Source organism: Prionailurus viverrinus, chromosome B1, assembly GCF_022837055.1.
Source record: "Prionailurus viverrinus isolate Anna chromosome B1, UM_Priviv_1.0, whole genome shotgun sequence".
NCBI lineage: Eukaryota > Metazoa > Chordata > Mammalia > Carnivora > Felidae > Prionailurus > Prionailurus viverrinus.
In genome coordinates, this window is record NC_062564.1 from 120,181,018 (window position 1) to 120,197,186 (window position 16,169).

The 16,169-nt window shown below is 38.7% G+C and overlaps 1 protein-coding gene across 3 annotated transcripts in view; it reads right to left on the reverse strand.

The window, feature by feature from the left end:
* NFKB1 (nuclear factor kappa B subunit 1) overlaps positions 1–16,169 on the reverse strand; it is a 120,107-nt gene that overhangs the window by 90,891 nt on the left and 13,047 nt on the right. For all 3 annotated transcript variants that reach the window (XM_047855575.1, XM_047855576.1, XM_047855574.1), the window contains exons 2-3: positions 4,771–4,816; positions 320–395 (exon numbers count right to left, since the gene is read on the reverse strand). In XM_047855575.1, coding sequence (XP_047711531.1) covers positions 320–395; positions 4,771–4,809 — 115 coding nt within the window. In that variant the 5' untranslated portion in view covers positions 4,810–4,816. The remainder of the gene's footprint in view (positions 1–319; positions 396–4,770; positions 4,817–16,169) is intronic.

Here is a 16,169-nt window from a genome sequence, read left to right on the forward strand (position 1 = left end):
CTCACGGTTCATGAGATCGCGCCCCATGTCGGGTTCTATGCTGATGGGGAGTGGAGCCTGATGGGATCCTTTCTCTCCCTCTCTGCCCCTCCCCTGCTTGAGCACAAGTGCATGTGCAATCATGCTGTCTACCAAAACAAATAAATAAAACTTGAAAAGAAAAGTATGGTATAGTGAAAGTTGGTTTTTTAAAACATAAATCGCCATTTCCTTTCTAGGCATATTACTGACTTTCTAAAAGAAGCTATTAGCAAATCTTGAATTTAAAAAAAGCAAAAACAAAACGTGACAGGGCAACAGAGATGAGGAGTTTTCTTACCTGTAGGTAGGGGCATCTCTGGTTGAAATATTTCTGGATTAAATATTGTATGAGTCAAAGGATCCAAATGAAACATCTGTAAAAAAGAAAATGTAAATAAGTCGATCCTTATTTTTCCAACATCGTATTAAATATTTGAATTTGCTACACATAAACCAGTTATTGAAAGAAAAACTAAGGTGAAAAAAAATCTGAAAATATTTCAAATCAGTATTTTAAAAATATGTTCATGAGACCTAGCTGAGTTCTCACGTGTATAGAACTTTACATGTGGGCTCATTTTTTTTTTTTTTGTGTGTGACAAAGGGATTTGAGAAGAATGGCCTAGCTACAAAGTCCAGAGAAGCCAGCACCCAGTATAGCTTGCTTACCAGGATATCTTCAGGGCCCCGTGTATGTTTAAAACAGAGCGGATCCTTAATCTTTTTTTAACAAATGACTTAAAACCTGTACTCTCTGAGAAATATGAGCATAAGAATATGATCTTAGAAATCCTAGAAATATTTCTTTGATAATGGTAAATGAACTACGCTAGCCATACGACTTCAAAGCCTGTAAGACTTAGGCAACAGCCCCGGAACAATCTACAGAAAAACTGAAAATATAACTTATGGTCTGAGCAACAGATATAACTGAGCCCTGAGCTCCCTCATTTCTTTTTTTCCACCTTTGCTTAACTAGCACAGTGCAGAGTACCTGAAATCTAGTGCGTGTGGCAGGCTGGATAATGGCTCCCCTTAAGACACCTACATCCTAATCCCCAGAACCTTGAATGCTATCTCATAGAGCAAAAGGAGTTTGCAGATGTTATTAAATTAAGAATATGGACATAGAGAGCTACTTTTAAATTATCCAAGTGGGCCCAGTAAGAGGGATGGAGGAGGCAGAAGTGAAGGTAGGAGGTGTGACAGTGGAAATAAGAAGTTGAAGTGATGAGGGTGTCACAAGCCAAGGAATGGAAGCAACCTCTAGAAGCTCAAGGAGGCAAAGAAAGGAAAGCCTCCAGAAGGAACGAGCCCTTCCAACACCTGCACTTCAGACTTCTGACACTTAGACTGTAAGAGAATACATTTGTGTTATTTTAAGTTACTAAATGTGTGGTAATTTGTTATAGTACCCAACAGAGAACTCATACAGTGGGCAGGGATCATGTGTTGATTCAATTATATATTCTATCCTGGTAAGTTACTAATAATTACTTATCCCAAGAGAAAATTTTCTTTCCATTTAGTTCATTTAGGACTTAAAATTCATATTTCTGGGGCTCCTGGGTGGCTCAGTCGGTTATGTGTCCAACTCTTGATTTTAGCTCAGGTCATGATCCCATGGTTTGTGAGTTCAAGCCCTGCGTTGGGCTCAGCGCTGACAGTGCAGAGCCTGCTTGGGATTCTCTCTCTCTCTCTCTCTCTCTCTCTCTCTGCCCCTCCCCTGCTCAAGCTCTGTCCTCTCTCAAAATAAATAAACTTTAAATAATTAAATAAAATTCATATTTCTGGGCTTAGCATTTGTTTCAACCTAAATAAGTCATGTGTTTGAAATATCTGTGGGCTGCATAAAAACCATACCATATTTCATATTTGTGATATACTAGTTAGTAAGTGTGCTAGAGCTGGTATTAAACAAAAAGAAAAACCAGCATTACAATTTACTCCTTTTCTTTATTAGTATAATATCAGAGGTTCCTGGAACCTAAGATCCTAGTATGCCTAGTTAAATGAAACGTAAGAAATACAGAGTTTAAATAAAGAACACTTCAGATCCAGTTGTGAGGTATGCAAATTTTCAATTGAGGAACAGCAAATGTGCTCCACACTTCAATGCTTAAGAGTAAAGTTCATCTACGCTATTCATTGTTCGCTGGAAAGGAAATATAGGAATCAAAAAACATGTTATTGCAAAAACAGGTCCCACCGTATAGAGAGTATTCAGCAGTCTGAGAGCAGAAGAGATGACCTAGCAACTAATGTCGTCCTTAGGGTCCTGCAGGTGGCGAAAATGACTGAGTAGAGGGCAGAGCACTGGTCTGAGGAGAGATACACACATTCCACTTCTGACAAGGAAGACAAGCCGTGTTGTGTCCTGCAGCTTGCATTGTATATTAGGTTATGGTTGGAGAGCAAATTCCAGAATACATTAAAACACTGAGGATAGCTCACTGAGGACACGTGAACCTCAGGAAATATACGCCATTAAGCTTCAGACAAGAAAAAAAAACCCCATACTACAAGGACCTCTTGCCTCAAAAATGGAAATATCAGAACATACCCCACCCCTGTTGCTGATGATCACAAAAGTGCCCACATAAGAAAAACTCTCAAAATGAATGTTTTCAGCAGGTTTTACTTTTGTGTGGCATAAAGGACCATCTCTTGCTGATAAGATTTCCTGTGTACAGACAGGAAAGCATGGTCTAAAACCAAGCAGAACATGCTTGTTAGAGTTTGCCTTTAAATGTTAGAGACAGCATATTAAAAGTGAAAGGTAAAACACAGGTTTTGATAATATGAGTAGCCAAATATCTTTTTTGCTGTAATCAAAGAAAATGTTCCTAGATTGATCCCTCTAACACCATTTGTATAATAAAATTCCACAGGAGCATCTTAATGTGAAAAGCTATGCCCACCCATTCTTTCTAAATAAATCAGAACATTATCAACAGTAATGAATGCTACACAAGTCCATTTTATTTGAAGAAGTGATACCAGATCCCTTAAAAACTATTTCACTTTTGGTTTTATTTTCCTGATTGCTTGCATGCATAAATTTGGAAAATCCATTTTTTAGGTGGTAGCCACCAAAGTTTTAATGTGAAATGATTACGAATCTTGGACTAGGGTGTCCTGGTACCTAGTTTTCCCTCTCTTTGTCTCGCCTAGCAAACTACATTTTCCAAATCGCAGCTTACATGGGCTTTCTCTGGAAAGTCACTCATAATCCTGCTCTGCCCTCCAGGTAGTAGAGCGATCCCTTTCCACATTTCTGGCTCATTCTGTGCAGAATACTATGATGACATTTATCACCATATAGAAACTGTTCATACCTCTGTCCCTTGTATTAGAATGGCAGCTATATTAGGGTGTGTGTATCACTTCTGTAGTCCTCCTTAGTCAATGTTCTGATATGTAGTAATGCCTCAATAAACAGCTGATGAATGAATAAATCTCAATATTTTAAATACTTCTCAAAAATCATCACATTAAAAATTTAATATTGCTATTATACTTACCCTAGTGCCTGAAAGTTGCTTTCAAATGGTTTATCTAACATACATGTAATATAAAAAAAATAAAACACATGTCTATGTGTGTATAGACACAGAGAGAAAGAGAGGGAGGGAGGAGAGAGGGAGACAGAGGAAAAGATGGGGAAGAAGCAAAATATTAATAACCAACAAAGATTTGTTGAGTATTCAATATTTCTATAGGCCTGAAATTTTTCAAAGTAAAAAGTTGGGCAAAAAAGTTGGTATCCCTTCTTAATTGAAAATAGAATATAATGAACAGTTTTATGTTCCTAAAACACATTCATTGCCCATTCAGTCTTTTCAACACCCCTTAGAGTGGGGGGGCCAGCATTCCTATTCCTTATTTCTTTGCAAATAAGAAAAGTGGGACTGGGGGGAGGCAGGTGTAAGTGATTCCTCAAGTTTAAAGAGCTGTTTGTTCAGTGGCAGCCAGCACCTACATAAAGATACTCGAATTCTAAGGCCAAGGTCTTTTCACTACAGTAATCTGCCTTCTCATCAGATGAATTTTAAATACTTTGTGTTCCCCCCGCAAAAGATACATTCAAGCTCTAATCCCCAGTACCTGTGTACTTTACTTAGGAATAGAGTCTTTGCAGAAGTAATCAACTTAAGATGAGGTCAGACGGAAAGGTGGGCCCTAAATCCAATGACTGGTGACTGCATCAGAGAAGAGAGAGGGAGATTTGGATACAGAGACACAGGGAAGAAGGCGAGTCTGCAGGAATGATGCAGCCACAGCCAAGGAGCACCGAGGGTTGCTGGTGACCACCAGAAGCTTGGAGAGAGGCCTGGGACAGATTCTCCTTCAGAACTTCCAGAAGGAACCAACCCTGTCATCATGTTGATTTTGGATTTTGGTATTCTAGCCTCCAGAACAGTGAGAGAATATATTTCCGTTTTTTTAAGCCACGTGGTTTGTGATAATTTATTACTGTAGCCCTAGGAAGTTAATATGGTAGTTATCATTTGATCTGTAGATATATAATTTTTATGCAACAGTATGTGTGATGAAAGGGTTTCAGTTACTTATTTTCTATGGCATGTCCTCTCTGACCTACATGTAGGGACAAGGAAACTGCAAAGACAATTTAAAATAAATTTGTACCAATTTTAGAGTTTTCCTGATAAATATGGTGGCTGTTTCTATATATTTTAAAATATGATTACGTTTCTTAAAAATTATCAGTTAAATTATAATACTCACTTGTTCATGTGCTCCCAAATATGAATCGTCTTCTGCCATTCTGGAGCTATATATCAAAACAAAACAAAACTGTAAGAATGGAATGACACTTAAGAATTCCATCAGGTAGGGGGCGCCTGGGTGGCTCAGTTGGTTAACCGTCGGACTCTTGATCTGGGCTCACAATCTCATGGTTCGTGAGATGGAGCCCCTTGTCAGGCTCTGCCTTCATAGCACAGAGCCTGCTTGGGATTCTGTCTCTCCCTCTCTCTGCCCTCCCTCCCCCACCCCTCAAACCTCATTCACAGTCTCTCTCGAAATAAATAAACTTAAAAAAAAAAAAAAAAGAATTCCACCATGCAGGAGTAAACCTTATTATTCCAGTAAGACCAAACATAATCCTTTTGAAAAGATTTTAGGAGGGGAACATCTTCCTTAGAAGAGTAGTTCCTCTTTGGAATCTAAATCTAACAGCAGGAAAATTGCACCATCGAGGAATTCACACTTATGTACAATCCGAAATCCTTATGTCAAGCTCACAACAGTGTCCTAGAGTCTGGTACAATCCATCCTCTGCATAAAGATCACACACACTCACATTCTTAGGTCATTCCTTTTTGTCACCATCTAGACTTGAAGGATTTAGTCTTAGCTCTTTGTGCAGATTATTTTCCAACCTTTCAAGAATTCTGTGATGGTCCTAGAACTGTGTCCAAGTTTACTACCTGCTGCTTGAGCTAAGAAGCTCCGAGAAGGTCCTCCTGCCTCACACTTCCTTAGAATTAGGGATGGCCATTTGATGAAATGCTCACCGGTGGGCCATTGGAACTACCGATGCCATTCCCAGGTCTATTGCTCTAGGTCCTTGACATGCTTCCTTCGTGGTTTTGTTTCTTTTTCTCTTTCCTGCTGGATAAGACCTAGACGTGAAGAAGACCCAGCCTCTACCACATAGATGATGATAAGTGGCAGCTGACACTGGTGGTGATGTAGAAAGAAATAAATTCCCTTGTTCTTTAACCTCGTGTATCGTGGGGTCTCGCTATTACAACAGTCTAGTCTTTACCCTAATGACTACATTACCTAACAGTCTAGTAAGGACAAAGTCCTCCAAAGAGGATCCTGGCTTCCAATGAAATCCTCTCCTGCTAGTGACCTCTGTGACTTATAAGGAGTGGACAAGCCTTGTGAGGATTGCTAGTGGGATACAAAGCAGTGTCCAGCTTCAGCAAAAGGGAAAAGGCTACATCCTATAGAATAAGAACTCCATGCAGATTTTAAAGAAATATTTGTCTCAAATAAGAAAGATTTATAGTGCAATCTTCCTGCTGAAGATTTACAAATAACTGTAATCAATTAAGATAAGCAGTTAAAAAAAGGAAAATTGCCCTGATACCATAGAAAGGAATTAAGTGATTCAAAATTCCAGAGTTCTTCCACTGCTGGGTGTGTGACTCTGGATATATGGCCTCTGTTTCCTCATATGTAAAATGAAAGGTTTTGATGGGATGGACCTTTGAAAACAGTAGGATTTGTTGAGCTTGGAGTTATGTTAGTTAGCTAACAAATGCTTATTGAAAGAACAAATCACAACTCTTTTTGTAAGCCTGGATTTTTATATGTACTTAGGTATATATCTATATTCAAGAATCACTATAGGGGTGCCTGGGTGGCTCAGTCAGTTAAGCGTCTGACTTCAGCTCAGGTCATGATCTCACGGTTTGTGGGTTCGAGCCCCGCGTCAGGCTCTGTGCTGACAGCTCAGAGCCTGGAGCCTGCTTCGGATTGTCTCTCTCTCTCTCTCTCTCTCTCTCTCTCTCTCTCTGTGTCCCTCCCCCACTTGTTCTCTCTCTCTCAAAAATACACACTTAAAAGAAAAGAATCCCTATAATAAATTTCAGGTATTTAAAGAATACTAATAAAATAGTAAGTGTTACATTGAAATACAGTGCTAATACCAGTTATAATACTCTTGGGAACAATCCTTATTCTTAGAACACTACAGGACTCCAAACTTCCAAGAAAAATATTAAAGACAATTTTTTTTATCTTTAGGTTTTCCATTAACGTGAGCTAACTACGTGAATCCTCTCAAACAATCTTAGCACATGGTCTTCAAAACAGAGGTGAGACTGTTGGCTTGCTAAAATGACAGAATCTATTCAGTACCTGTTACTCTGATTATATATGTGTGTGTAGATGTGTACATACATCTGTGGATGGTTTCCTGAACTTTGAATGGATAGATTCAGTAGCAAGTGGCCCTCACTCTGATTTTAAAACTCATTCTTATCATGATCATTACTGTAGTTAAAACTTTAATTAAGGGGTGCCTGGGTGGCTCAGTCAGTTGAGCGTCCGACTTCAGCTCAGGTCATGATCTCGCAGCCTGCGAGTTCAAGCCCCGCATCGGGCTCTGTGCTGACAGCTCAAAGCCTGAAGCCTGCTTCTGATTCTGTGTCTCCCTCTCTCTCTGCCCCTTCCTCACTCATGCTCTGTCTCTTTCTCTCTGTCAAAAATAAAAATAAACATTAAAAAAAAAAACACTTTAATTAAGATCTCTAACCTGTAGGCACAGGACAAGCTACCCAAGTAAATACAGTCCTCTTGCCAACATCATCCCCATGATTTTTGCGCAAATGTGTGGCAAAAGATCACAGTTTTAAAAGCCCAACAGCAGCCCGAGAGATACCCGGGTGGTGATTAAAATATGAACTTTTACAAGCTTTGTAAGATAGTTAAGTTCGCTGTGAAGAGCTGAGGTGATAGTAATCCTACAGTGATGTCAATGTTAATTCATAATTTAAAAATAAAATGTCAAAAGAAACCAAGAATTATTAGGAAAGGATGAATCATTGAGTACTATTTGCATTAATTGTAAAAGCAGGGTTTTATTACAAAGTTTTGAAATACCAAATAAGTCTTTGGAACTAAAGGATCAGGAAAGACCAGGGAAAGCCCCTACTGCCCCCCTACTCCCTGAGCCCTTCCTCTCACTTTCCCTTTGCACAGTTCCGTGCTTTTGAGGAAGGACCTTGAAAAAGAAAGGAAGATATTGGGTTGACTGGTGAGAAGATGGGCTTAAGCTCTGCATCTCTCTCCTATAATGGTTGAGGCTTTCAGGAAATTTTTCACACCGTGGAAAGAGAAATAGAAAATGTAACTAGCTAGCAATAAAAACAGCTTCTCCAGGGAATTGTGTGTATTTCTCACACGAGAGGCATAATGTTATAACTGGCTATGTTCCAAATATGTGACGAGCGCTACATGAAATGCCTAATGGATTATTTTCGGCACATCTGTGACAACCTCACCACTGACACCAAAGGCCAGCACAAAGAGTTGTTAGTGAAGGCAGCAAGGCCAAGGCCACTTCCTTTCTTATAACCGGAGACATTTTCTAGGATCAGATATATTCACATTTTTTGAGGGCCCACTGTAAGAAAACATACTCTTTTTATTCTATTAGATTTCATAAAAAGAAAAAAACAAAACTTTTCAAACCCATTGATTTCATGACTGTCTAATGGGTCATAATCTGCAGTCGGAAAAACAGAATTTCAGGTGCCATTCAGAGGATGTGGGTGGGAATCAGAAAGATAGTGTCTCTATTTTTAAGATTATATTCAGCTATAACAGACACTACTTAGGTGTAATTTTAATACTTTATCCTGGTATGAGGAAGAATGACAAGAAAAAGAGTGACTTTTCACCATTTTTCTGTTGCATGATAAATTGATACAGAGAAAGGCTATGCTGAAGTTTCTTTCCTTTTTAAAAACATTTTTTTGGTTTATCTATTTTGACAGAGAAAGAGAGAAAGAGAGAGAGCAAGCGGGGGAGGGGCAGAGAGAAAGGGAGAGAGAAATAATCCCAAGGAGGCTCCAAGCTGTCAACTCGGAGCCCAGTGTGGGGCTCGAACTCACAAACTGTGAGATCATGACCTGAGCTGAAACCAAGAGTCAGATGCTTAACCAACTGAGCCACCCATGCATGCCTGGAGTTTTTTTCTTTAGAGGAATTTTTTGGAGGAAGTGTACTGTAAGACATACACACATGTGTGCTACATACAATGTGAAACATTCAACTGCGACTATCTTTTGACTCTGTAATTCCACGTCCAGAAAGTTGTACTAAAGAATTATATGAGTAAGCGTGCAAAAATAAATCAATAAATAAGGACAAGGATATGCATTGCCACACAAAAAAAACTGGAAACAATCTAAATGTCCTTTGATAGCAGATTGTTTAATTACAATTATGCTACACTCACACCTTATATATTATGTAACTGTTAAAAAGAATAATTTGGATCCATATATAGTGACATGGAGATTATTGCTCCCTAAGTTATACATTCCTATGTTTTAATTTTCTAACTCATTTATTTGATTAGAAATAGACATTTTTAAGAAAAAAAAAGAGATAAATCAAACGCTGTGCTGAACATGAAGTTTAGCTGTGACATCTTTAACAATTAGTGACATATAGTGAATAAAACATGAAGTATAAATGAGCAAAAAATTTCTAAGCACTACTGGAATCCTCCTCATAATAAATATAATAGAAAAAAGTTAACTTTAAAGGGGCTTTTTATTTACATCTTTCTTGTGAGATATCGGCTTAATGATGATGAAAGAAAAGTTAATGGTGGGTTTGCTTTTCTCAGAATAGCTGATTTTTAAAAGTTTTTGAAAAAAACCAATATTTGCAATCTACCGCATTCAGATTTATATAAACTCATTTTCCGTATTTTTCCATGCCTTCATCCATCTTCAGCTCTGGATTGTTTTATTTGAGTGCAGTGAGACTATGTGACCAATGCAGAAGTGCTACCTCATAAGTACAAACACATTGCGGTTGGAGCCGGTGTGAGGTCCCTGTCACAATGGAATGCCAATCTAATAGAGAGGGCAGACACATACACAACATTCAACTATTAGCTCATGCAAAGCTTATTAACGTAGTTAATGGGACATAGTAAATGTTAACCATTTTGTTAGAGCATAATAAATATATGTTTATATTAAATTACAGGAAGGAAGAGTAATAGAGACCGTGAAGGTTTTAGGCATTCTGAGAAGAATCAAATGTCTACGGCCATGCCGCCCCGAACGTACCCTATCTTGTCTGAGAAGAATCAAGTACTTTTCTTTCCTATTCTACATTTATAGGCACACTGCCACATTCCCACATTCCCTCCTTAACCCTATCCTTACCACTGTTGAATAAAATGCTTGCATTTTGCCACTAGGGACATTTGGCAATGTCTGGAGACATCTTTAGCTGTCACACTAGGTGGATGATCTAGTGTGTAGAGGTTAGAAATGTTGCTAAACATCCCATAATGCAGAGGACAGCCTTTTACAATGAAGAAGCATCTGACCCTCAATGTCAATAATACCAAGAAAGAGAAACCCTGATGAAAGGCATCATATGACTTTGGTTCACATGTAGAAAGAACTAAACTTTATTGATTACCTCCCAGAAATCAGGAATCATAGCTGGTGCTTCACATTTTTCACTTAATTTACACAATATTCCTGAGAAATAGGGTCCCAGATGAGAAAACTGAGGTTTACAGACAGTAAGTCATTTGCTGAGGTTGACAGAGTAATTCTAGCTAATTTGACTCCACAGACTATGATGTTTTCATTTACCTAAGAGGCAGATGCGATCTTTTTCTTGACCTCTAATTTTATTCATTTTAATACAGCACTTTGCTGCAGGCTTCCTAAATGTTCTGGTTGGAGCTAGTCTACCCATAGCAGAACCTGAAAAGCAGAATAGGACTGTGACAATGCACTCAAGTGAGTTCTTCCTGAGATAATCAAATGTGAAGGTAAAAATGCCAAACAATAATAGCTCAAGCAGTAGTTGCTTTTTATTTTGTTTTGTTTTAAATATCTCCTTTGTTCAATTACAAAGAATAGAAGGAAAATCAAGAAACTCTCTTTCTGAAATATGTCCATAGGAAACACCATAATTCACTAATGACATGATAAAAGTATGTATATCTTTAAAACTAAAGAATACTGAGGGGCGTCTGGGTGGCTCAGTCGGTTGAGCATCTGACTTCGGCTCAGGTCATGATCTCGCTGCTCGTGAGTTCGAGCCCCACGTCAGACTCTGTGCTGACAGCTTGGAGCCTGGAACCTGCTTTGGATTCTGTGTCTCCCTCTCTCTCTGCCCCTCCCCCACTCACACTCTGTCTCTCAAAATAAATAAACATTAAAAAAAAAAAATAAAGTATATTGAAATATTTCTTGAATGCATTGCTCCCTTCATTAATTTAGTCATTCATTAAAAAATATTTAGGCTTCCTATGTGTCAGTTACCAAAGACAGTAAAGTATACAAGAGTGTACTCCCAGAGCCTACAGTTGTGGTATACCGAAAACAATGATCCAACATTCTTTGCAACTCTACCCAACAAAAGGTAAAATCGATTTCTCCATCCCTTGAATCCTGGCAGGCCTGTTACTTGTGTCTGTACAACAGAATGAAAAAGAAGTGTGAGTTTTAAATGCAAGCTTCAATAAGACTTGCAACAACCATTCTTGCTCTCGTGGAACACTGCTGCCAAGGGAACAAGCCTGAGCTTGCCACTGGAGGATGAGAGATTGTGTGGGGCAGGGAGGCACAGTCCAGGTTGAGGCACCCCTAGACCAAACAGCATCAGATGAGCAACCAGAAGACTTCAGAGGTCAGAGGTCAGCAGAGCCAGCCCAGACCAGATGACCCACAGAGCCCACCAAATTGAGAGAAATAACAAATGTTTGTGTTTTAATTAGCTTTGTGGTAATTTTTTATACAGCAAAAGCCAACTAATGTGACAGTTTAGTAAGTAGAAAGACAAATAAGGAAAACCAATGCAACATGGTAAGTGTCATGGGAAATGGAGGGTGTGTATGGCATGGGTTAGTCATTGTGGTAATTCAGTAATTACATTTTCTTTGTTAGGGTCCTATTCACAACTCTCCCCCCCCCCAAATTTGTACTCATTTTTACTGTATTTGCTTATTCAGTTCCTAACACAAAGGAAACAAGTACATTAGCCAAAAATACTGTGATGTAAACATAAATAAAATTAGTACTGTTAAAACCTACAAAATGTAAATATTAATACATGGCTGCTAGCTTTAAACAGTTTAAAAAACAAATTATAGTATTTTAAAGTTTTTTTTTAAGTTTATTTATTTTGAGAGAGAGGGAGAGAGAGAGAGCACACAAACTGGGGAGGGGCAAAGAGAAGGAGACACAGAATCCCAAGAGGGCTCTGCACCATTAGCACAAGAGCCCAATGGGGGGCTCGAAACTATGAGATCATGACCTGAGCTGAGATCAAGAGCCACATGCTTAACCAACTGCGCCACCCAGGCTCCCCAAAAACGAATTACAATCTTTTAATACTATCAACTCTCTAATATCTAAAATCAAATTAATTATTCCTGCAGCAATGGCCCTGTTCTTGACTTTCCAATTTCTGCCAGTATATCATTGTCTCAGATACGCAGTCACCATTTCCTCCTTTCCTTCTCCTTATCTCACACATACTCAATCAATAACTGATTTCTGCTGATTTCTTCCTTGTGTAATTTCTTGTATCTGCCCCTCCTATCCATTCCCACTGTTGTACCTTACTTGAACTTTCACTGCCTCATTTCTGAATGATAGTAGTAGTCTCCCTATGATTCTCCCTTATTGTGGTGTTTCTTCTTCCTTAAGCACCTTTCATATTATTTCCATATTACTTACAAGATAAAGTCAAAAGCCCTCAACCACTCAGCTTATTATATTACATTCAATCATATTACAAACATCACCTATTACTATGTCCTAACCCAAACCCTTTATTATAGGCAGATTGATCATTCAAAAATGGCTTGCTCATTGCCACCTTGTATTTTGTTTCACAGTAGCCTTGCATCCTGAAATGCCATCTTCCCAATTTAAATATCACCTACTCCTTAAGCCTCTACTCAAATCCGACCTCTGCCCAGTAACGCTGTATTTTCTCTGTAACCTATAGGTATGTTGTCCACATAAGGGCTATCACACTTATGTGTACTGGTGATTTTACCCTTGATAACATACTGTTCTACTGCAATTTAACTATACATGCATATATATAATCTTCTTAAGTGGATATAAATGCCTAAAAAGCAGACATGTGGGCTTTACTTCTTTGTATCACCAAATTAGTAATACTAAGTACTTAAAAAAAAATTTTTTTTAACGTTTATTTATTTTTGAGACAGAGAGAGACAGAGCATGAACAGGGGAGGGGCAGAGAGAGAGGGAGACACAGAATCTGAAACAGGCTCCAGGCTCTGCTGTCAGCACAGAGCCCGACGTGGGGCTCGAACCCACGGACCGTGAGATCATGACCTGAGCCGAAGTCAGACGCTTAACTGACCAAGCCACCCAGGCGCCCCCTAAGTACTTTTTAAAAATTAGTATTATATAAATGGTAGAAAACACTGCAATTTCAGATTTGTCAAAATGTGGACTTCTGGTTTCAGTCATGTCAGGGTAACAATTACTGAGCTTGCCCTACTCAACTGTAAAACTATACAAAATACTTGAAGCAATAATGGAAGACACTGGACAAGACACAGCATTGGGCTATACATCACAAGAGAATGGAAACACTTGAGGTGAGCTCCGAATTCACTTTAAAAAAATTTTTAACGTTTTTTTTTTTTTAATTTATTTTGAGACAGAGAGAGACAGAGCATGAACGGGGGAGGGTCAGAGAGAGGGAGACACAGAATTTGAAACAGGCTCCAGGCTCTGAGCTGTCAGCACAGAGCCCGACGCGGGGCTCGAACTCACAGACCGCGAGATCATGACCTGAGCCGAAGTCGGCCGCTTAACCGATTGAGCCACCCAGGCGCCCCCGAATTCACTTTTTGACTGAGTATGTTCCAAACCATGACACAAGGAAGTAGAGTCCAAACAGAACAGCAATCTCTCTGGGCAGAGCATCAGAAATGAGGAATTTCCACAGAAAAAAAGCTCAGAAATATGCATAGGGGTCACCTCTGGTCAATCAATAAATATTATGCTGTATTAGTGCAGAACCAGACTCTGCAAATCCTACTGGAAAAAGATAGATGCCAGGGATCTAAGAGCTAAATGGAGGTTCCAGAAGTTTTGAGAACCTATAAGAGACATTGAAGTTCCAATTATCCAGGATGAAGAGATATCACTGAACAATCTGAGGATTCAGGTTTGACCCCAGAAAGATCATGCTATTGGAATAAAGAACATACCCAAGAATAAAGGCTACTCTAAACTCATCTTTTTAAAAACAGGTGATTCACCAGTAAATTTATTGCCTATTACCAAAAAAAACCTCAACACTCTTGAAAGGAAGACCAAACTACATACTCTCTACAATGTAGTACCCACAATGGACAATAAAAAAGGACAAAACATATGAAGAAGTAGGAAAATATGACTCAAAAGAAAACAATGACACAAATTGTGGAATTAGCAACCAGTGACTTTAAAACCATTAATAGCAATATGTCCAAAAATATAAAGGAAAAGATGAATATAATATATGGATCGGGAATCCTGGAAGATAAATTGAAATAAAAAAGAAAAACAACCACGGAAAATTTTATTTACTTAAAAAATTTTTTTTAGTGTTTATTTTTGAGAGAGAGAAAGAGAGACAGAGACAGAGTGCAAGCAGGGGAGGGGCAGAGAAAGGGAGTTTCAGAATCCAAAGCAGGCTCCAGGCTCCAAGCTGTCAGCACAGAGCCCGATGTGGGGCTCGAACTCACAAACTGTGAGATCATGACCTGAGCTGAAGTCGGACACTTAACCAACTGAGCCACCCAGGGACCCTGGAAAATTATAGATCAAAATGGGATTTCACTAGGTGACCTGATCAGCATATTGAAAACTATAGAAGAAAGGATAAATAAACTTTAATAATAGTCAGTAAAAACTATCTAAAGTACAGAGATAAAAAGCAGAAAGAAATTAAGATACTTTTAGTGACCTATGAGACAGTATCAGGTGGTCTTACATATGCGTAATTTAGAGCCCTAGAGAGAGAAGAAAAAATATTTGAAGAAATGGCCAAGAATTTTCCAAAGATGATTTAAAAATAATTTTTTAAGTTTATTTATTTATTTGGAGAGAGAGAGAGAACACAAGCAGGGGAGGGGCAGAGAGAGAGAGGGAGAGAGAGAGAATCCCAAGCAAGCTCCACACTGTCAGCACCAAGCCCGATGTGGGACTCAAACTTACAAACTGTGAGATCATGACCTGAGCAGAAATCAAGTCAGATGTTTAAGCGACTGATCCACCCAGTAGCCCTCACAAATATTATTAAAAAAAAAAAAAATCAACCCATAGATCCAAGAATCTCAAAGATCCCCATGTTGGATAAACACAAATAAAAACATGCTTAGTCATATCACAACCAAACTGATAAAAAAAAAACGTAATACAAAAGATGGGGCTTCTGGGTGGCTCAGTTGGTTGCGTGTCCAACTCTTGATTTCAGCTCAGGTCATGATCCCAGGGTCGTGGGATCCAGCCCTGAGTCAGGCTCCACGCTGAGCGTGGAGTCTGCCTAAGATTCTATTTTTCTCCCTCTGCCCCTCTACCTTGCTCATATGCTCTCTCTCTCTAAAATAAAATAAAGATATTTTTATTCTATGCTAAAGTAATGCTAAAGAAAACAATACTAAAAGCATCCAAGGACAAGGGAGAATAATGATAAGCATGATGGCTGACTTCTCATCAAAAATGATGGAAGTGCTGAAAGACAAAGTTTAGTGTACGGTTCTATACTCAGCAAAAATACCCTTTAAAAATTAAGGTGAAATTGACATTTTTCAAATAAACAACAGCTGAGAGAATTGCATGATCAGTAGGCCTGCTGCATGTTAAAGAAAGTTTTTCATGCTGAAGGAAAATGATACCAGACAGAAACTTGTATCTACATGAAAGAATGAAAAATGCCAAAGATGATGAAAATGTGTATAAGTATAAGGCTTTTTTTCATATACTATTAAAACAATACAACATATTTTGGGGTTTATAGCATATGCAGAAGTAAAATGCACAACAAAAATAGCACAGAGGAAGGGAAAAGGACAAATGGAAGTATACCATTGTCAAGTTCTCACATTATATGTAAGAAATTATATGTAAGGAATGTTATTGCATTAATTTATGGTAGATTCAAGGATGCGTATTGTAATCCCTAAGGTAACCAGTTTAAAGTATAGCCAATGAAGGAGATGAAATGGAATTTAAAAACTAAACTTGACTGGGGTGCCTGGGAGACTCATTGAGTTGAGCGTCCAACTCTTGATCTCAGCTCAGGTCTTGATCTCAGGGTCATGAGTTCAAGCCCCACATTGGGCTCCGTGCTGGGTGTGAAGCCTACTT